General features: G+C 36.2%; 1 protein-coding gene across 1 annotated transcript in view; it reads left to right on the top strand.

Moving 5' to 3' along the window:
* Positions 1 to 20081, top strand: part of AK5 (adenylate kinase 5) — an 84357-nt gene that overhangs the window by 22164 nt on the left and 42112 nt on the right. Inside the window, exon 7 of the mRNA XM_032118704.1 lies at positions 18067 to 18157. Within this exon, the coding sequence (XP_031974595.1) occupies positions 18067 to 18157 (91 nt within the window). The remainder of the gene's footprint in view (positions 1 to 18066; positions 18158 to 20081) is intronic.

Below are 20081 nucleotides of genomic sequence, written 5' to 3'. Positions count from 1 at the left end.
GCATATGCTGCCATTTACTGTTTCAGTAACTTTTAACAAATATTAAAACGCTACGTACTGTTTACCTAGACAATAACTGCATACAAATTACCTGGTGGTGGTGGTGGGGAGATATTAGTTAGATTAAGTTATAAGAGGGAGAGCATGTAAGTACATAGGTGACCTCACGTACTCTAATGTTTAGCAGAGAACTTCAGTTCACTGAAATTTTTCAGGACACTGAAATTTCCAAATCTCCTGTTTGTGTGGACTGTAATCCACTATAGATGATGGTGTAATTCTTGGAGAAGACATCATTGGGTTACAAAAATCTTTTGGTCAACAGGTATTAAAGCTGCTCTCAGAGAGCTTAGCTGTTCTTTGTAGAACATATCCCTTGGTCTAGAGAAAAAAGTTTACAGAGCTCATCGTCACAGCAGTAGAAGTTTCTCTTACTGGAGGCAGGATTTTGTCCAGTCTGCCTTATTGACAATGATTCTACATAATCTTAGAGCTGCAGTGTCAACCTTGTTACGTTAATAAGTCTATGTTCTTTTAAGGGGAAAAAATAAAAGACTGGCTGTAGTGAGACAAAAATACGAAGCATTAGAAGAAGGTTCTGGTCCTTATTTAAACAGCCAGAACAGGACAGCATCCTGTGGCATCCTTGAAATGCATATTTCTCTGATATCTTCATTGTCCCACTTGTCCTTTTAGGGAATTTACCATGCTTATGAAAACATTAAAATGACATTCAGATTAGTCAGAGAAGTAAAGAGAACCCAGAAAAAGTAGCTGAAGCTGGAAACGGATTTTGAGTACGAATTTAGAAGTTAAACAGTTGCGGGTGAGGCAAGTAGCTGTCTGCCCTCATAAGCATCAAACAAGCCTAATGGCTGTCAACTGTTACAGAAAAATTCCCCACAGAACTGTGTTATATAAATTTTTTCTCGTTTTGGTTAAAAAAGAAGTTTTGCTATAGAACTTGCACATTGACATGAACTTTATCTAAAGGCTGTGACTTACCAAAATGCTGACAAAAATACCAGTTATAGTTTATTTCTAAAGTTTCTCTGTTGTCATACATCTGCCCAACTTGAGGTGTTGGTTTGGGCTTTTTATTTATCTGCTTCTGAATGCTCATTCCAAAAGATTTGCACTTACTCATTCTTCCTTTAATTTTGGGCTTGTCCCTGGAGAAATGTGGGTCCTGCAGTCCTTTAGGCAGCCTCTGCCAGGGATGTCTCCCAGACCACAACCCAACTCAGAGAATCTTCTCCTCAGTGGAGGAACGTGCATCTGGTGGCAGATGCTGGCAGAACACCGGATGCCTTTGTTTTCATGGTGGTGATATTTGCGCGCGTCCATGCAGTTTTTGCATTAAAAAATCGTTAAAAAGAAAATTTTAAAAATCCCACTCCTCCTTCCCTGAAGTGATGCTAGGAATAGGGACTGTTAGCCACCACCTCCCCCATGTGCTCTCACCTCCCTGCTGCAGATTCCCTAAGAATCTCATTTACGTGCCATCTGATGCCTGGATCTTGGATCCTCGGCTGCAAAGTGATACAGACTTGGCAGGAATGGTTTCCCTCAAATGTATCCTCATTGGTATCTGAGCATGGCCTTTCTCCCCACGGGTTGGAGATGGGGATTTGAACTGGCTTTGTTTTCTAGAGGGTACTGAGCTGAGATTCCCTATTGATTGGCCCAATGCCACCAAAATATTTTCAGATGCCTCTCATTAGTTTTAAAAATACAGCAGCCATAAGCACAGTCTTTCAGGAACATTTTAGATATGTTTTTAACCTGACTACTACACAGGACCTTCAGGGTACTTCTGGCTTCTTGGGCATGACCAAGTGGATGTGCGAAGGGGAGCCCAGATAGTCTTGAGCATCTGGAGCAAACCTTCAAAGTTTTAGGAAATTTTCAAATCTAACAAGGAATGTAGGCAGCTGTTTGTGGGAACCTTGAGACCAGACATTTTGTTTGAGAGTCAGGAGTCTTCCTCTGGTTTACAGTATGGTAAGTCTTTATCTGGCTCCATGAATGTATATGGTTATATGATAATTTTTAAATTGCTGTACAGGAAAATTAGAGGTGGGATGGGAAATAATGACTGTCACTTTTTCATTTTTTGGTGATTCAAAGCAGTGAAAGATAAGTTGAAGCCTAGAACAACTAACCAGAGCTCTGCAGTCATGGAAAACTGCTACTGAAAATTAAGGTTTTCTGTGTCTCTCTTATATTTGATAGCTCTTTTGCAGAAAAACTGGGCTATGAGAAAGAACCTCTGTTTCCGGTAACGCTGCTGAACTAGAGAAAGTTTACACATGTTCTAATCTCTGCTAGGTTTTACACTGCATCTCAACACTATTTATGTGTTATTGTTTTGTGAGATCTTGAAGAACACACCAAGAAGGTACATAAATTTTATCTAGAAATGAGTGTAAACAGTTTGTAAATATATGCACATTTTATATGGGAACTATAGATGAGTAATTTGTGCATATATAGAAGCATGTGCACCATAAACACTTCCAAGCTTCAAAATATTTTCAGGCTCCCATTTTATGGTTTATGTCAACAAGTATATCAGAAATACCAGTGTCTGCCAGAGAATGACCAAGGATGGAAACTTGCCATCTGTGTACATAGAAGCATGCAGAGAAACCTTGAGGGTAGAAATTCTTTGCTGAGGTGAATAGAATCAGTGCAACACTGTGTTCTTTTCTAACTTTAGAAGTATGATGATTTGAATAGGTACCAGCTTTCTGAAACCCTGCCTTTTGTACACCCAGTGGCTTGAATGAAGTAAATGACTTTGAAAAAAAGGAATAAACTTTGACCAGTCTGGCTATAGAATTAGGCAGTGATGAGTGCCTGAGCTAAGGTGATGGAGGAACTCCAGAAAGACAGAGGGAGTGCTGGTTTTGACAGCCATACTATCCCAGATTTTATCCATTTCTGGCACTGTGAAAGCTGATACATGTTTAAAATTAACAGAGGGGTTTTTTACAGATCTGAAACTAAAGCTGAGATAAGTAATTAAGCGAAATTATCATGCAGAGGAATGAACTGTAAGAGATATTTAAAATAACATGTCCTAAATATTCTTCAAGTTATTTTAAACAGTTCATCTTAAGGTAATTAAGCTGTGTCCCTTGGGTAAATAGCAGCTTCTAATTTCGTTCTTGTAGTTAAAGTGATGCTTAAAGAAGATTAATTTTTCTTATTTAGATGAGATATATTAAGAAACCCACTTGGAAAAAATATCTTTTCTCTGGGAAGACCTTTTGTATTGAATCAAAAATATCTATCATCCATAAGCAAATTTTTCTGTCCTAAACCACAGCTGATTTTGTGAACATCCAACTGAAGAACCAAAGCTTCATTTCAGCCCTGCATTGCTGTAAACAATAAAATAGCAATTTCTTACCCAAAGTTCCATAAATGATTGCCAGCTCTAATTGCCACCGGTGCATCTTCCCTGTGAAAAGTTTATAGTCAGTGACTTCTTGATTTTATGGCAAAACCACTTTGCTGCCATTTGGTGGAGAAAATTTGCATATTAACTCATGAAAGTTGCTACTTCAGTAGAATCAAGGTGGTCTTTCAGCTCTCACACTCACAGTCCTATTAAAATGTTACTACATCTGGGAGCTTGTGCTCTACAGTCCCAGTATTTAACATCCTTATTTCCTGAATCTATCATTGCTTATAGCATCGAAGTAGCTGTCTTTATCTGTTGTTAACTACTTTTGTTTCCTTATGCAAGTGGCAACTGAATGTTTTTTCTGCCATGCTATTCTCAACTTTGATTCAAAGGGCAAAATGAGACTGAGTGAACTGGCCTCTAGTAATCCAATCCAGTACCATTTTGGAAGTATTTGAACATTTGCTCCTGTTCCTTCTCTCCTGCAGATGTATCCTGGAATAGAGGGGAGACCTAAAAGATTCCACTTTCTTATTTTTTAATGCATCATAAAGATACATTTTTTCAGATTTGTGAATGCTCATATATTGTAACGATGGAAGCCATTTAAATGTCAAAACTGTCAGCAGAAAGTCTGATGTTCTTGACATTATGGGCTTCTGTCATTTTTCTCCAGCATTCTGGAGTCTTATTTAGGCTTAACAGGGTTAGATGCAGCTACAGTGTTGGTGGAGAACTGAGAAAGCTGAAAAGTTACTCATCCATTGTGTGACTCAGGGTACACACTGCACTAGACAGCACTGAAGTGAGAACTACAGCCTTCCCCTAGGGCATTTTCCCCATTGCAGAATATCCTTTTGATCATTTCTGATAGCTGTTTGGAGGACTTTTTATTTTTCCTAATGCAGCTAAAGAGTATCTACCAAACAGTGCCTTGAAGAACTGTATGAAATTCTTCATAATTAGGAAAACACCACTACTGTGTTAACTCAGCACTTGACTGAAGTAATATATCCTCGCTCCTTACATTCACTGATACTTACACGTCAGATAACCACGTACATGGCTATTTTGTGTTGCTTATAACTGTGGTACATCATGTAGTGTTAGTATGAACATCTCGGCACTGCATCGCTTTTTACCATGTAGACGTAACCTAAAATTCTTGGCAAAGACTCTCTGGTGAATCCTGTGTAGTTTGTCTTTGCTATAACCATATATGCTTCTGTATCCTTTGGCTCAGTTATCATCTTTCCTACTTCCAGGGTTGACATTTGTATCTTTCTATCTTATATAGTATTGCAGTTTGTTTCATTAATAGCCAGTGAATAAAATTATCTATTTACTTTGTTGTCACCATATCACATTCTGAAATTCAGTAATCTACTTAAATAATGAAACAGGAAAAGAAGCCTCACAAGACATAACTATGACACTGAAGTCAAAATTATTGGCATTTTCTGTGAAGGAAAAACTGTTGTCTCCATTCTCAACTGTTCATCTCTTTTTGTGCCAACAGTCAGTCATACCAATCATGGTAAAAGAAATAAAGAACTTAATGCATAAAATGTGGCATCTTTTCACTGTAACTTGCTACGATCAGTTATTTATATCTAGGACTGTTCATATATATGCTACCCCTTGATCCGTTTTGTTAAAAATAAAATTGCTAAAACTACATTGTTTTTAGGCAAATCTGAACATTTTTTCATTATGTACTCCTCTGAATTTCTCCTCCTGTCTTTAATCAGAATGTCAAATTGAAGCTTCACATTCATGTTTTCAATAGCAGTACTTCAAAATTCTCTGCTCTGTCTAGCATGCCAGGTCTTGTCTTTTCTTATATTATACCATCCATTGTATTTTGGTAATACTATAGTTTTTCTAATGCCAAGGTCGTCTCCCTCTCCTACCACTGCAAGATGCCAATTAGGCAATTTGAAAATACACTTTCCTAGTTTCCTGCCATGTCCTGCCTTCTAGGCTTTTTTTGGTCTGCTCTACTGAAAAGAACAGACCTCTCTGTAAAGGTGGAGTCCTTTCTAAAAGGGAACCTAGAATGTGGGCAATACAGCTTTTAGTCAAGTTGCTTATTAAATTTATTGATCCATAAGACACTGAAAAAAATATCCAGCAATCTTCTTTGTATCTGCACCTTACTGCAAGAATTTCACTGAATGGATTCTACATAATACAGATTCACATAACCCCAAGACAGGTCATATCTGTTTCTTTTACAAGAACTTTCTCTCCTCTCTCTGTCAGCCTCAGTCTGCTGTAATGGCCGTTAAAGGTTTTGTGGGTACTTTAGCTTTCATCTCTGACCCTGTTCATGGGGTGCAAGACACAAATGAGCTCAATTCCAGTACTGTGAACAGAGGGTTTTCTTCATTTATGCATTTAATGTTCCCTCATATCTTTTGATCTTTAGAAAGAGGGTCAGGAGCCATGTGAATTCTGAAATGAGTTTGGTTTTAAGAACTATTCATTATATCCTTGAACTACAGCCAGGAGACCACTCCTCAGAAAAATCACTAAATTTAGTAGGGTGAGTGTAATAGAGAGTAAGTTAAACAAATCTGAGTATTCTCTCATAGGTTAGGTCAGCACTTGGCAACAGAAACCACATCAGTTTTCTTGGGAAGATGTCTGTGCTGCAACACTTAGCTTAACAACCACTCATGTTAGTGGGGACTTCTGAAAGAATTTATTTCATAGCTTCTTGTTAAGGCTGCGCAACAATTTTTTACAGCCCCAATCTGATAACATACCTTGTAAATATTAATTATTCTTTAGGGTTAAAGGTTACAGTTGCTCTTTTTACATTGAGCAAAGTTCAAACAAAACTGCAAGATTCCCTTTTTCCCCATGAATTGTACAAGCAACTTTCTGATTTAAAAAAAAAAAGTGCCTTGGAAAAAGATTTACTGGAAGATAACTGATATTTGACATATGAAACAAGGTCTAAATCTAACCTTTTTGAGAGAACATAATTTGGCTTGAGGATGAAAAAGGACAAATAAAAAAGTCTTAAGCAGGAATAGAAGCTTGTGAGAACTTCTTCACTGGAGTAGGGATGAGAATAAGCATGTAGAGAGTGTCTCACCAAAGTCCAATGACTATTTCTGTATTTACAGAAGTTGTGCTGGTCTGAGAGGAGGGCATGTAGGGAACCCACTATAAATGAAATACAGGCGAGTACCAAGGCTCTCATTACACAGGGCAGGAGAGTGTTGAGCTCAATTAGCTGCTGTGCAACAGCAAGTGCTTGCAGAGCCAGCAGCTAATGGGCTCTCTGCAGGCTCTTGACTCCCTCACCGGAGGGAGGAGGAGGGCAGCAACATGCTAAGATCTGCTGAAGGGCTTTTGAAGGAAATGGGGGCTATTCTGTTCAGTGTAGAAAGGTCTACAAGATCTTTTGTTTTATGAAGTATTTGCATTTAGTCAGTTCCCCATCTCCCTTGGCATAATTTTAATAAGGAGTAAGCTTTACAAATAATTAGGATCTGCCTCCAAATTATTTTTCTTCCTTTTTAGTAGAGACTACTCTCAGAACTAATAGAATCAAATAAGAGACTACAGTTTTCTGGGAGTTTGGACACTGACTTCCAGAAGTTTCTGGGAGCTAGAACACTATAGTACAAACTAAAGGAAATTTTCTTTCCTTTGTAGCAATAATGGCTGTATGAAATGTAGTCATTGTTTGAACTAAAGTTTTTGAAAACTAATTTTAAGAACTAGCATACCTGAATTGTCTTGAAAACTCTGCAAATCTTGGTTTTGGTTCTATAAATTATCACAAGTCCACTTTTAGATTGAATGAGTATTGGTACTTCCTGCTTAATATTTATGATGCTTATTGGAGAAGATGGTGACTCTTAGACTGAAAAAAATTATTTATCTTTGATATAATACTCTGTAAGAATTGCAAGATCTAATAAGATTTATGATATGCAAAAGGAGATAATTTGAATTGTATTAATGATTATTAATTAAGATATTTTCCATGGGACTCCATTTAAACATTTTTTTGTTGAAACATATTTTTGCTGTCAGATGATCCAAGTAATTTTATTTGAAATTAAAGCAAAAAAATTATAGAAAGAGAAAGGAACATTCAAAATATTTAGTTGTCTACCTCACTGCAGCTTAAACCAGGTAGGAGAGTAGGATCAGAAAATCCCCCCCCAATCCCTTTCACATTCAAAAAAAATTGGGATGTATTCACACTGTCTTTTCTTCCACTTTAAGTAGTTTCACTGCAAAAGTAAACAAATCTTCAATTTCTGTAATGTATTCTATTTCATTAGAACTGTAAACAGGAAAAAAAGAGCAGTAGAAGATATCTTTAAGCCTTCATAAATGATCAAAACTAAACATCAAAAAACTTAATAACAAACTTGTTCTACCCCTACAAATTGCTTTTAGCACTTCTTACATTTGCTGAATATATTAAAACTGAAGACTAAGTTCCTGTTTTCCAAGGTCTGTAAGTGCCAGGGTCCAGAGCCTATGCATTCACGCTGGATCACATGAATGGTTTTAATAATTTTTTTAGCAGTGGTAAAATTTTAATAATAAAGGCAAACATAAATCACACATTTGTTATCTTAAGGTAAATACAAAACAACATAAGGTTGCTAAATTTTCTAAATAGCTATTATTTCTAGTCATTACTACAATACTGGGGAAGGTTGACAGAGAGAGGCAGACCTTCCGTGTACTTTTAGCTGGTTTATATTACAAAAACAAACACTTTGAATGCACTTAATTTTGTAATTCGTTGCCCATGTTTTGCCAGGATCCCAGTAGAAATTAATACCACTATACAGCTGTAAGATTGAGCTTATTCTGCTAAAGTAATCAAGGGTTGAAACAGTGAGAACTACCCATTCTAGCACTAGGCAGCAAATGGAAAGGTGGACACTTCACAGATATTTCTCTGACTACTCTTTTACCAGGTGACATTGAAAACAACCAAACAACCACAGTATGAGGAACACCATGATCTATCTCATCCAAGAGAAAAACAGAGCAATGGTGAAGGAGCTGCAGTGATGGAGAGCAGTAGCCAAAACTATTTTAATACAGAGAAAACCCCCAATTATAAAATAATTACTGTTAAGTGAATGTAAAGTGGTGGATTCTGGTTTAGAATATCAAAAGCTCTAATTTTCTGCGTCAATTGAAGGAAAGGTCAGTTATAGCAGTTTTTATAGATAAAATTTATGAATACTCCATATAGGTTGCTTAGCTTGCTTTCGCAATAAATAATTTATACTTTAACAATGTTTTAGTACTATGGTATTAGACCCCAAGTGTTAGAGTTTCGGGTATTCTGTAAAGCACTTAGCTCAAACAAACAACCCAAGGGAAAGTTATGAAATTCTAATAAAGGAAAGATTCCAGAGGCTTCATTTTGATCTTTCCTGGGTCTTTTTTTTCATTTTTCTCCTGCAACACACATTATTGTCAGATTACATGCCTTTCTTTTCCACATCCCTATCCCTTCTCAGACTTCATTTCCATAGTGAAGGTGAGTTTTCTGATTTGTACTTTCCATTTTTCTGATCAATATATTGGCCATTGTCTGTGCCAAGACATCCATTGGACATTTATCATGCTTTTAAAAATAAATTAATTCTATTATTTAGGGCTTCCCTAAAATTATATTTCATTTAATAGCCTCTGGGAAGAAATATTGTCAAAAGCTTTAAAAAGTTAAATAAATTATGTCAATCACTTCCACTTCATCCACATTTTTTATGATATTTAAAAAATGCTTTCAGCCTACATAATCATGTGGGATTTTGTCCTACATTTATTTCCAAAAAATACATGCTAGATGCAAGAATGTCATATTCCGTGATGACTAAAGCAATAGTTTCTGTCAGTATCTCCTTAGCTTGCCAGCTTTCATTTATAAATCAAGTAGTCTCCTTTTTGCTCTGAAACAACATGCTCCAATAATTTAGATGTCAAAACAGAACTTTCTGGTACAGAAATTAAAATAGAAGTGGCTCACTTCTTGCTGCAGGAAACAAACTCATGTTCTTCCTGCAGCAGCAGAATTGGAAGTTGGCTTTATGAGCCCATCCTGGACCCAGACTGACATCTGCTGAATATTATCCTCTTTGATACAAGTCCTACTTCTAGAGAGAAATAATTTATTTCATGAAAATTTAGTACTTTTCAGCTGAAAATGACCAAGGGAGGGCTTATTATCAAGGATTCCAAAACCATTTACAATGTTTGTTCATATAGAGACCACCAGTGGAAATGCTGCTTATCCTGGGTTCAGAATTTATTTAAATACACAGGAACCGTGTAGCTGGGAATTAAAATTTATGTTTGTCTTCCGAGGAAAATAGAAAAGCCAAAAATTTTCAAATGTTCCTTTTCTTACGGTGTGAAATTCCATTTTGAAAATCTACAACTATTGGAGATTAAATTATTTGTGTTGCTAAGGTCGTAGATGACTAAAAATGTCACATTATTTCTTGAATTAAATGCAGATTTTGCATATGGAACACCCACATCCTCTGGTGTTTAAGCCTATGGTTTACCCTATGCTTGTTCTTGCAGCTGAGTCATTAGTCCTCGTGCTTGAATAACTGGCTAAATTTGCAGCTGAAATTAACTCAGGACTCTTTTTGTTAGCTTTCAGATGGTAACATTCTTCCTTAGAAAATTGTGATGATACATAGGCAAAAATTATATTTTTCATAATAATTGTTATGAAATCCACTAACAGTAAAAGACCAGACAACAATATTTTAGTATTTTGCATTCAGAATCTCTTCCACAAAAGCCAACAGGAGAAATGCTATTGATCTTGAAAGGGAAATATTTGGCTATATTTGGCAGCAGCATCCGTGTTTTTCTTTGAAATAAATTGCAAGCTGTCAATAGAAGAAAATAGTATTTATAGGAAGAAATGTCTTTTATTTCTGAGTTTTTCTAATTTTGTTGTTGTTGTTGTTGTTTTCTTATTTGAATTACAGTTGTTGCTTGTTGGGCCTTTTGGGGAAGCCAGTGTCTCTGTATATTTATTCAGGGTGCCTGTCTTTGATTTGTACATGCTGTGGGAGCTGATGTTAGAAAATTATTTGATTTTGTTTAAAACGAAAGGAAGAGTGACACAGGAGCTCTGCAGGCAGGGGAAAACATATTTTTTAAATCTTTAATCAAGAAAAGTCTCTCTACACACAAAAGTACTGGTTATTGTAATGTAGTTATAGGACTCATTCTGCCTGAGAAGTGTTGTTGCACTCAGTATTAAAAAAAAAAAAGGGTAATGAGGAAAGAATTTATGTGAACATATTGGTGGTCAGAGCTGTTTCACTGAGCTAGGTGCTCTGGGAATGTGAACATTCCAGTACTCACCTCAGAGGGTACAGGAAGAAATAAGGGAATTGTGCTATAGAAACTGATCCTTAACTGGTTTGCTCCCAAAGAGTTCAATCTGAAGAACAAGGGCACATCCAAGCCTCATAGAAGTCCTCATAGATAAAGGTGGAAGAAAAACTACTGGAAGACAAGCATTATTATTGTGGAAAGAAAAACCAAAGGCATTTGGGGAAGAGCTGGGTAATTCTAGATCTTTCTGTAATGTCACTGAGCTGTAGAAAGCAAAGTGACAATTGCAGCTGTTACTGACTGAGTTTCATGCCACTTGTTTGTACCTCTCTGCCCTTTGCCTACGTTTCAAAATACTGAATTTTACATTAATGCTTCATTATTGCAGCATCACTGAGCTCTGGTAAATACGAAAAGATTTTGCAAGCTAAAGCACAGAGGGCTGTTAAAGCTGTGTGAGGATTTGGACAGCTTCAAGTCATATCTGACTCTCTGTAATCAGTAATGTCTTTCCCCTTCCTTTGGGGTTAGGCACATTAAAGTAAAAAATCAAACAATTTATTCTAGACCCAGTGGAGGTAGAGAGTAAGATGATTTCTCCCTCCGGCTGAATGTTTTCCTGGGTTCTACAGGAAAAGAGTAAAAAATAATTCATGGAGCATCTCCTAACTCAGACCATAATTAAGTTTTCCATTCAAGCTCTTCAGAAGTGATCTGTCTGGATGCTCAACACCACTGTTCTGTTTCTCTGTAATACCATTTGACTCTTTAAAAGCAATTTCCTTTAAAAAGTAAACACATAATGAAGATTACTCCAACAGTGGAATGGATATTTTTTTAAATAATGAAAAGTAAGTGTTTGTGCTTCCAAGGTAGAAAAGATCTCTATACGTGCATATACTAAAGCATTTCTTTCATTTCAATTAATCTTCAAAAATAATTAATATAGTTGACTTTGCTATAGAAGCTGCTGAACAGATGTAATACATGTCAGGGTGCAAGTTTTCAATGATTTGCAAAGTGAATAGGCACACAGAGTTTATATGCAGAGATGCTGGCTGTATTTATAGCTTGAAAAGTTCCTCCTATAAGTAAATTATCTGACAAGTCAGATAACCCAGAACAAACACATGCAAATCATGTCCTTTTAAATGCTATGTAAAATAATGCATATGCTGCCTAATTTGGTTCTGATTCCTGATGAAAATTTCCAAGATAAATAGAATATTTATGGTAGGGGTCATAGTAGTATAGAGAAATGGCTGAAACATTTTGAATTGTTTATTACTGACTGTGTTAAACTGACTTCAGGTTTAAAAAGTTAGAGATACAAAAATGGTGGAGGATAATGCCTACTGGAAGCTCAGAGTCCCTCTAAGGAATGGAGAACATGATGCAAAAATGATTTTATTAATAAAAGAGCAATATATTTGCTTTCCATATAATAGTTACCAGCCTTCCAGATGAATATCCTTATTGGGAAAAAAAATTAACCAACCAGTGCTCTTTAATATCTGCACAGGCAGAAAGGCTTTGCATCTTAGTGTTATGAAAAATATGTATGTTCCAAACCCACTCTGTGGCACCATCAGCTTCCCTATTAAACAAGCAATTGCTTTATCCTCTCAAGTCCATTAATTTTCTGTTACCATGCCACCAAATTATGGATTTCTCCCCTCACCCCCAATCAAATCCAACCCTCCTTCAGTTTGTCTGCTTTCTGCTCTACAAGGGCCTATAATTGCATGGTGTCTTTCCCATCATCTCTTCCCACCACACTGCCCGAGGCGCTCATTATTATCAGCTGAAAACTGATGTAAGTCAGGGTGTTGCTGAAAGGATCACAGCATAAAGACAGAAGTTCTCCCTCTGTCTGCCTATCAAAAGCTGTTACTCCACATAAATGTACAAAGACAAGCTATTACTTCTACTACTGTTAATTGTTTCTTCAGGTGAGAGTTACCATTTCCTTGCTGTTGCTCTGTTCAATATTCCAAGTATGAAAGCTGGTTTAGCAGTTTTACTGTGAAGGGAGGGAAACTGGCAGAGCATCTCCATACTTGTGTGCCATGGCATTAAGTTCTTCAGTTTAGCTTGAAATAAGAGAAAATGGCTTTAAGAAGAAAAAATCCCCAAGCCTGTCCTTTGTAGTAATTCCATTGTTCATGCACTGCCAAATTAATAGAAGAGGGTCTGTGAACAGAAAAATAGAAACAATGGAAAATGTCTGGGTGCATCAGTGTGCACATTCATATTTTCACATTTTGTGGTATAAGGCAGTTAAATTAACTGATAGTTTCTGTTATAACCATGTCTTTTTTGAGGGTCATTTCAGTACCATTAATGTTACTCGAAGATGTTATTTGAATTTGACGGAATAATTTTTTTTTTCTTACCATACAAGAGCCTGTGTATGCACCTAATGTGTTCAAAAATCACATAATTAGTGGTTTTGAATTGCACCTATTTTGAGTAAATGAGTCTGGGATACAGAAAAGCTACCAGCAGCTGCTGCAGAACTGTCAGCTCCACTCAGGGCTGGAGAACATTCACCCTCACGCTTGTTTACAAGTAGCACTCACAGCAAGAGATCCTTAGATACAAGGGGAACTTGAGAAACTAACGATAGACGTAGGAGGACTCTGCAATTATTTATGAATCCTCTTTGGAACTCATGTGGTAAAAAAAATAAGGTGGTAAGAGGTTTATTTTAGATAACTCAGAATATTAGGATATTAATAATGGTGTTAATATCCCCAGTTCAGTTTTTTTCTAAATTTCTGATACTAATTTTTGACCTCTACTAATTGCATAATATTTGAAAAATCACTGATGACCTGTAGCGTAATTTCAGTTGTAGTTTTTCTTCCGTATGTGGTAAAAATATAATATAAAAATTAATCTGAGATTTCAAAGTATTTGATGTAAAAGAATGAAAATATTAGAAATAGAGAACAAGTTAAAGAGAAATATCTCTCCCCTATGTCCTCACCCTACCATTTTGTGGTGTTTTGAATGTTTTTTTGGTTTTGTTTAAGTGTATCATTAAAAATACTTTGTAATAAGGAGATGTTCCCTGAACTCCCAGTCTGCACATTCCAGCTTCATTTCAGTGCCTCTGCTTATTGGTTTTCCCATACAAGGCTTCAACTAATTTTTCTCACCCCCCATCCCAATGGTTATTATCCTACCTTATATACTTTTCCTCATATATTTCTTTGCTGTTTTCCCATGTTGCTGGGGTTTTTCTTTTGATTTTTCCGCTTTCTCCAGAAGTAACTGCACAAGTCAGTTGTAATTATTAAGAGAAGCAAACTAGGGATGGAACAACAATAATGAAGAGATTTTTGTGGGGGTGTCCAAAAATGGTAAAGCAGTACCTATACCTCAAGTCTCATTTCACCTTTTAGTATTACCAAGGGTAAAATAGAACTAGTTCTTACTTGTTTTCCATCCTTCAGGAGCAAATCCCTGCCTAAATCAGTATGCATAATAACAGTGTGTTCTTGTTACATTTGTAGCTGCTGCCTCCTGAAAATTATTGTAACTTGCTCAATCTTATGAATCTCTTTATTTTACTAGAATTGTCGACTTTTCAACCAAAAATACCAACACTTAAGGGACAGTGGTGCAATCTGCCTTCTAAACTAGGTATCTCTTTTAAAAGCATGGGAAAACCATGATATAAGAAACCATGTTCTCTTCTCCATGGATAAACCTCTTTTTTTTATTTAAGAAGAAATTGTTCCTCACTGCAGGTGATAATATATGGGTAATTTGTCTACTTCCTAAACAATGATTGTGTTTCACTTCCGTGGATCTGGTTAATGGATTACAAAGCTGAAGTGACAGCTCTGGCTATGTAGAGCAGACTTCCCTGAATTAATTCTTATTTGAATTTTAAAAATATTTTTCTTTTTAGGAATAATCTAAAATTTTCAAATAAAAAATTTTCAATAAAAAAATTTTCAAACCACTGCAAATAGTGATAAATTAAGCAGTAAAGACAGTGATGTCAGAATAAATTTTGCTGCTTGCTTCCATTCTGAATTTGTCTCACATGCAAGAGCTTCTTCATCCTCGCAACTCACAGTTTGGTCTTCTGGATAAAATAACTTCTAAAATTTCTCTTTCCCATGGAAAGGTACAGGAAACAGATCATTCTCATAGCCTGTCTGGAAGTTCCTCCAGTTTATCAGCTATGGATACTGGCACTGCATTGACCATCCAGGAGCTTTCACCCCTGTGCCAAACACCACAGTGTTATGTTATGTTTAATTTGGACATGGCTTATTTTCTTTTCACTGACATCCATCATGTTCTAAAATAGAGGACATTTTCATCTACTGTTGTAAATGTTATTTAACTGTAAATTTGTTTGGGGTTTTTACATGCTTTCTTCATTTCTAACTGTATTTCGAGCTGCACAAATAAGAATTCCTTGCAAATCTGCTGCACTCAGATTTCCTTCTAGCTTTCCTGTACTCAAGTCTGAAAGGCTGGTGTGATCTCCCCCTATTTTGGGAATGTTTTAGATAAACCACCTGCAAAAACCAGCAGTTTCATTGGAGGTGAATCAGGTTGTAGGGGACAGCGCGAGGCTGAATGACACCCTCACCCACAATTCTAGTTAACTGCAGTTTCCTTGATGTTTGTCCCCTGACTGTTGTGAGGAAAAATCTCTGCACCTTTTTCTTTAACATGTACATGGTATTACCAAACCTTCATTTATCATCATGGACCAGTGAGATTTGCAATTTTCAGTAACTCAGACAATTTTTCTGTGAAGCTCCTTCTGTTGGCTGGGATTTATTGGGCGCTTATTTAGAAACACTAATAATTTTCTGTCTGCGAGCAGCAACAACCACCTGCATTCCCTAGGGCAATTATTTACAGTGCAGAAGATCAAGAAAATATTTTTCATCATTTTTATATAACACTGTGCCAGCAACAAATTCTGATTCAACAACACTCATGTGAAAATCAGATAAACTTTCACGAAAATTCATCATTACGCCAGTCATCATTTACTTTTAAAAGTAATAAAACCAACCATAGCCCCAAAACATGCTTTAAGAAGGTTTGTGAAACCTTTCAGAGATTTTGATTGGCTTCTTAAAGAAATGTGATGCTCTTGTCTGCTGAGGTCCTCCCTAATCTTGTCCTGCCCCAACAAAACAGAGCCAGCATAGAACAAAAACACCATTAGTGCCTCACGGAGGGAAATGCCGTAGAGTAAGGTCAGACCTCAAACCCCTTTGGCCACACAGGGAAGAAACATCTTGCTTCTTCCTGCATCACTGGTAAAGACTGTATCAATGCAGCCAACAATAGAGTTAATATTTAATAAAATTACACTTCTATAAAACATAGGCCTTGACTATAATTAAACTGAGACATCCATAAAGATACCCCAACATGACTTAGTTGCAAAGAGCTATGTATTGAAGCAAGTAGGGATTTGTTTTCAGCAACCTGTGGATTTAGACAGGTTCTGCTAAAAATACAAGGTTTACTGGTGTTTGTTCTGTGTGGCCAGGGTTGTTTGAGTACCATTTATCTTTTATACAAGCTTCCAATAATTATCAAAGGATTTAATTTTAAAATATTTAACAATTCAGTGAAGTACAGAACTCACAAGGTTACTTAGTTTCTTTCAAAAATAATTTCTCCATGGAAGCTACCTTGCCTTCCTGTGGCTCAGGGTATTACAATTCTTATTTTGTGATGGGAAAACTGAGTCTACGTGCAAGCTTCAAATAATTGGTTTTTTTGGGGTGACAATATAAGCTTTCATTACAAAGCCAGACTTTTCAGAATGCTGAAGCACAGCTGGTGTTCTTTGAATAGGAAAGTTGGTATTTCAAATTCCTGGAACCTTCAGAACATTTTGAGATTGATCATGTGGTTTTTTTCACAGTGAACTGGATTATCCAGAGGAATGCTGCTAATAAGAAAGCAAGCCTGTCATCTCACCAAGTGTGGTATGACCTACACAATAATGATCAGACACAACCTGGTTACAATTTACTGGGTTTTATGCATACACATACACACAAAGATGATATATGTCTATGTTAGGAGGACTCTTTTCCTATCAACAAGGACATTCCAAAGCTGCTCTTTGTGTATCGATAATAAATTGCCCAACAGTAGCCCAACAGCTTTATTTAAGACCTGTTCTTCCACAAGCCTTGGTTTTGATGGAAGTTAAAACGTAATCCCTCTAATACGTAAACAAATTTCTGCTTTAGAAATTTTTTTAAACTGCTTTGAGTTATGACAAACACTAAATGGCAAAAAAATTTCTTGAGATTAGATAAAGGTCTGCCCACACAGATGGTGACTGCTGCAGGATGAACTTCTAAGTGGCCCTCAGGCTCAGACCCTCAAACTCCATTTCAAGAGCCAGTCAGAAAACTCCATGTATTGATATTTATAGTAGTCTCATCTATCTGAAAAAGTGATGATCTAAATAAATGAAGCTTGATAAATACAATGAGGAAAATCACAAACCCACTGTCAAACATGTCACTGTAGCAGGACTTCCCCGCTGCTACAGTCACCTGGCCGTAAAAAGAAACCTGTCAGACAGAGCCTGGAAAAAACTTGGGAAAATCAGTATCAGAATTCAGGCAAAAGATAGAATAAATGAAAAAGAAGGTTAAAATCATAAGAAATTAATTATTTGCCATTTTAAATCAGCTTTTCTTTCCTGATTTAATTAATCACTAAGTCATTACACTTTCTGATATTAAGTGAGAGGAAAGCTTTCTTTTCTATAAGTGGGGGATTTTCAAAATTACTTATTCTTTCCTAAGAGTTTTGCTCAACTACTTGAAGAAATTGTACATGTCACAAAAATTTGTTTCAGACAATTCAGAAGTTGCTGAAAGTTTTTCACTTGCAAATTAAAAAAGTTAATTATGCTAATCACCAAAAAGAAGTGACAGTAAAGTAATCCCATTTCTGGTGTCTCTGCTGACATTTTTTTCAACCATCCAATGACTGAAGAAGTAATGTGCATTACTAGTTTTATCTTCTGCTTTGAAACTTCATTCTCTGAGAATAAGTCAATTTTAAAAATAGGCAAAATGATTTACAAAATTAAAGTCAAAATTTAAATGATTCATACCTAAAACAATGGACAGCACACATTAAAATAGAAAGGTTCCTATCAGGAAGGCTTGGGGTGAGAAGTCACAGTACATGTTGATGTTCAGCCAAGTAGTAAGCACCATCTGATTGCCAACTTTTCCTTTTTCTTTTTCTTTTTTTTCTTTTTCTTTTAGTTTGATGCAGACAGAGATGAAGAAGAAGTGTTCTCTGACATAAGTTCAGCAGTTGACAATAAACTATTCGCAAACAAAGAGGCTGCAGCAGGTGAGTTGATGTAAGATTTCAAGAACCGTATTTACTATACTGCACTTGACATTGGTGGGATGCCTTTTTCATATTCTTCAAGATTGGATGTAGGTACTATAGCAGAGTCTTGACCAACCTCAAACATTTGCACAATCAAGGACAAAAAAAATCTCTTTATATTTGGAAACTTCATATAGCCCATCCAACAACTTTTTTATCTACAAGTTAATCTTAAAGTACTATGGAAGTCCACTAAGCTATAGTATTAATACAAAAATCATGTAAGTTTTCAATTACAGTTGTCGGCTGTTTCAGTTCCACCTTGGTGTTCACCAGAAAATCAGTCCTGTGAGATTAATGATCATACTTCCTCCCTAATAATTGGTACTAATTCTGAAATGGTGTGTGAATATAAGTCATGTGTTTGGGGATTTTATTTATTTGTCTATTTATTATTTGTGCTTACTGAGGCTCGAATGTCTTCAAATAAAAGCCTTTGAGAGACAAAGGACTGCAAAAGAATTGAAGCTAAAAATCAAAGCACTGAAAATCCATAATATCTGTCAGAAATATTTTGCTTGAGGGCAGCAGAAAAGTGTTCCTTGGTACCTTCACAACTTCTTCCTTTTGTAATGGTTTCCAAATAAACTGTGAGAGTTACACAGGTAGATGATGTCATAAATGTCTTCTGAACCAGTATGCAAAAAGAAATTTTTGATAATGTTCTAAATGAGACAAAGATGAAGTACCAAGGTGGGGAGGGGGAGGGCAGTGAATGCAAGCGGGGTTGGGAAGGAGGTTGAGAATTATGAAAAGTTCATCAGCTAAAAACCCCACAGGTTTCTAGTGGTCACCCTTGAGATAAAATGCACACAAGAATAATGACTCTCTTTTTCTGTTAAGTGGCACAGATTTCTTTTCTATTTAGCCTTATTCATAGAGGCAAGAGGTTGATCCCAAACCTAAAGTGGCATTTCCACTGTACAACATTGTGTTGATAATTGCATCTGGATTCCCTAATTGATTTAAGAGCTGGACAGGAAGAAGAGGAAAGAAGTGTCGTAAAGGTTCAGGCTCTGACAAACAGCTTGATGAGTTAAACAATTTGCACAAATTGGTTGTGATTCTGGATGAGTTCCAGTCAGTTCCTCAAAAATCTGATCTATTTAATAAATCCCTCACCAAAATAATTGGATAGCCATGAGCAGATGCCATGCCACAATCACCTAATTAGTGCCTAATCTGAGCACTGATAATAGTAAGGAGATTTGAAGTAGGATGTCTATGAGATCAGGTGTTTAATTTCTAGAGGTTGCTATTCCAGCATGTCTTGATCTCACTTTTTGTCTTCTAATCTTATTAGTGATATTGCAATATACTCTAGTTCCTTGTAGCTAACATAAACATAGGATTTCTAATATTTTCATGCCTCCACATCAATCTAATTCATGTTATACCTGTAAAACCCAGTTGTAATCAACTTTGTAACAATATGTGCTGAAAGAAAACAACTGAAATGTTTACAGATGAAAATACAATTTTCTCATTGTTGCCTTCTACAACATATTAAGACCGTTGCCAAGAGCAACAACCTGTCATGAAACTCAACAGTGTAAGGTTGCAATAAAATTTGTATGGGAAGCATCTTACTGAGAGGAAAATTAAAATGTAATCATTCTAATGCTAATCAGTGCTTCAACAAATTATTTCTATAATATTCCACTTGAAATTTATCTTCTAAGCATTTGTCTTGCCCAAGTGCTTATAGGTAACATGTATTAATTGAGTTATTAGACGGCGCTTCAGAGCATGTTCCGTAACATAAAAAGGCATTTTTATTTTATTGAGCTTAAACATGTTAGTAAGAGAAGCAGTAAGTTTCACAGGATAGGCTTAGATTACTTTTATGACAGTCAGCGTTGAAGTGTGTGAATACTATCAT

This window comes from Corvus moneduloides, chromosome 9 (genome assembly GCF_009650955.1).
Source record: "Corvus moneduloides isolate bCorMon1 chromosome 9, bCorMon1.pri, whole genome shotgun sequence".
Lineage (NCBI taxonomy): Eukaryota > Metazoa > Chordata > Aves > Passeriformes > Corvidae > Corvus > Corvus moneduloides.
The sequence above is the reverse complement of the archived record's forward strand: the minus strand, read 5'-3'. Positions and strand labels throughout refer to the sequence as shown.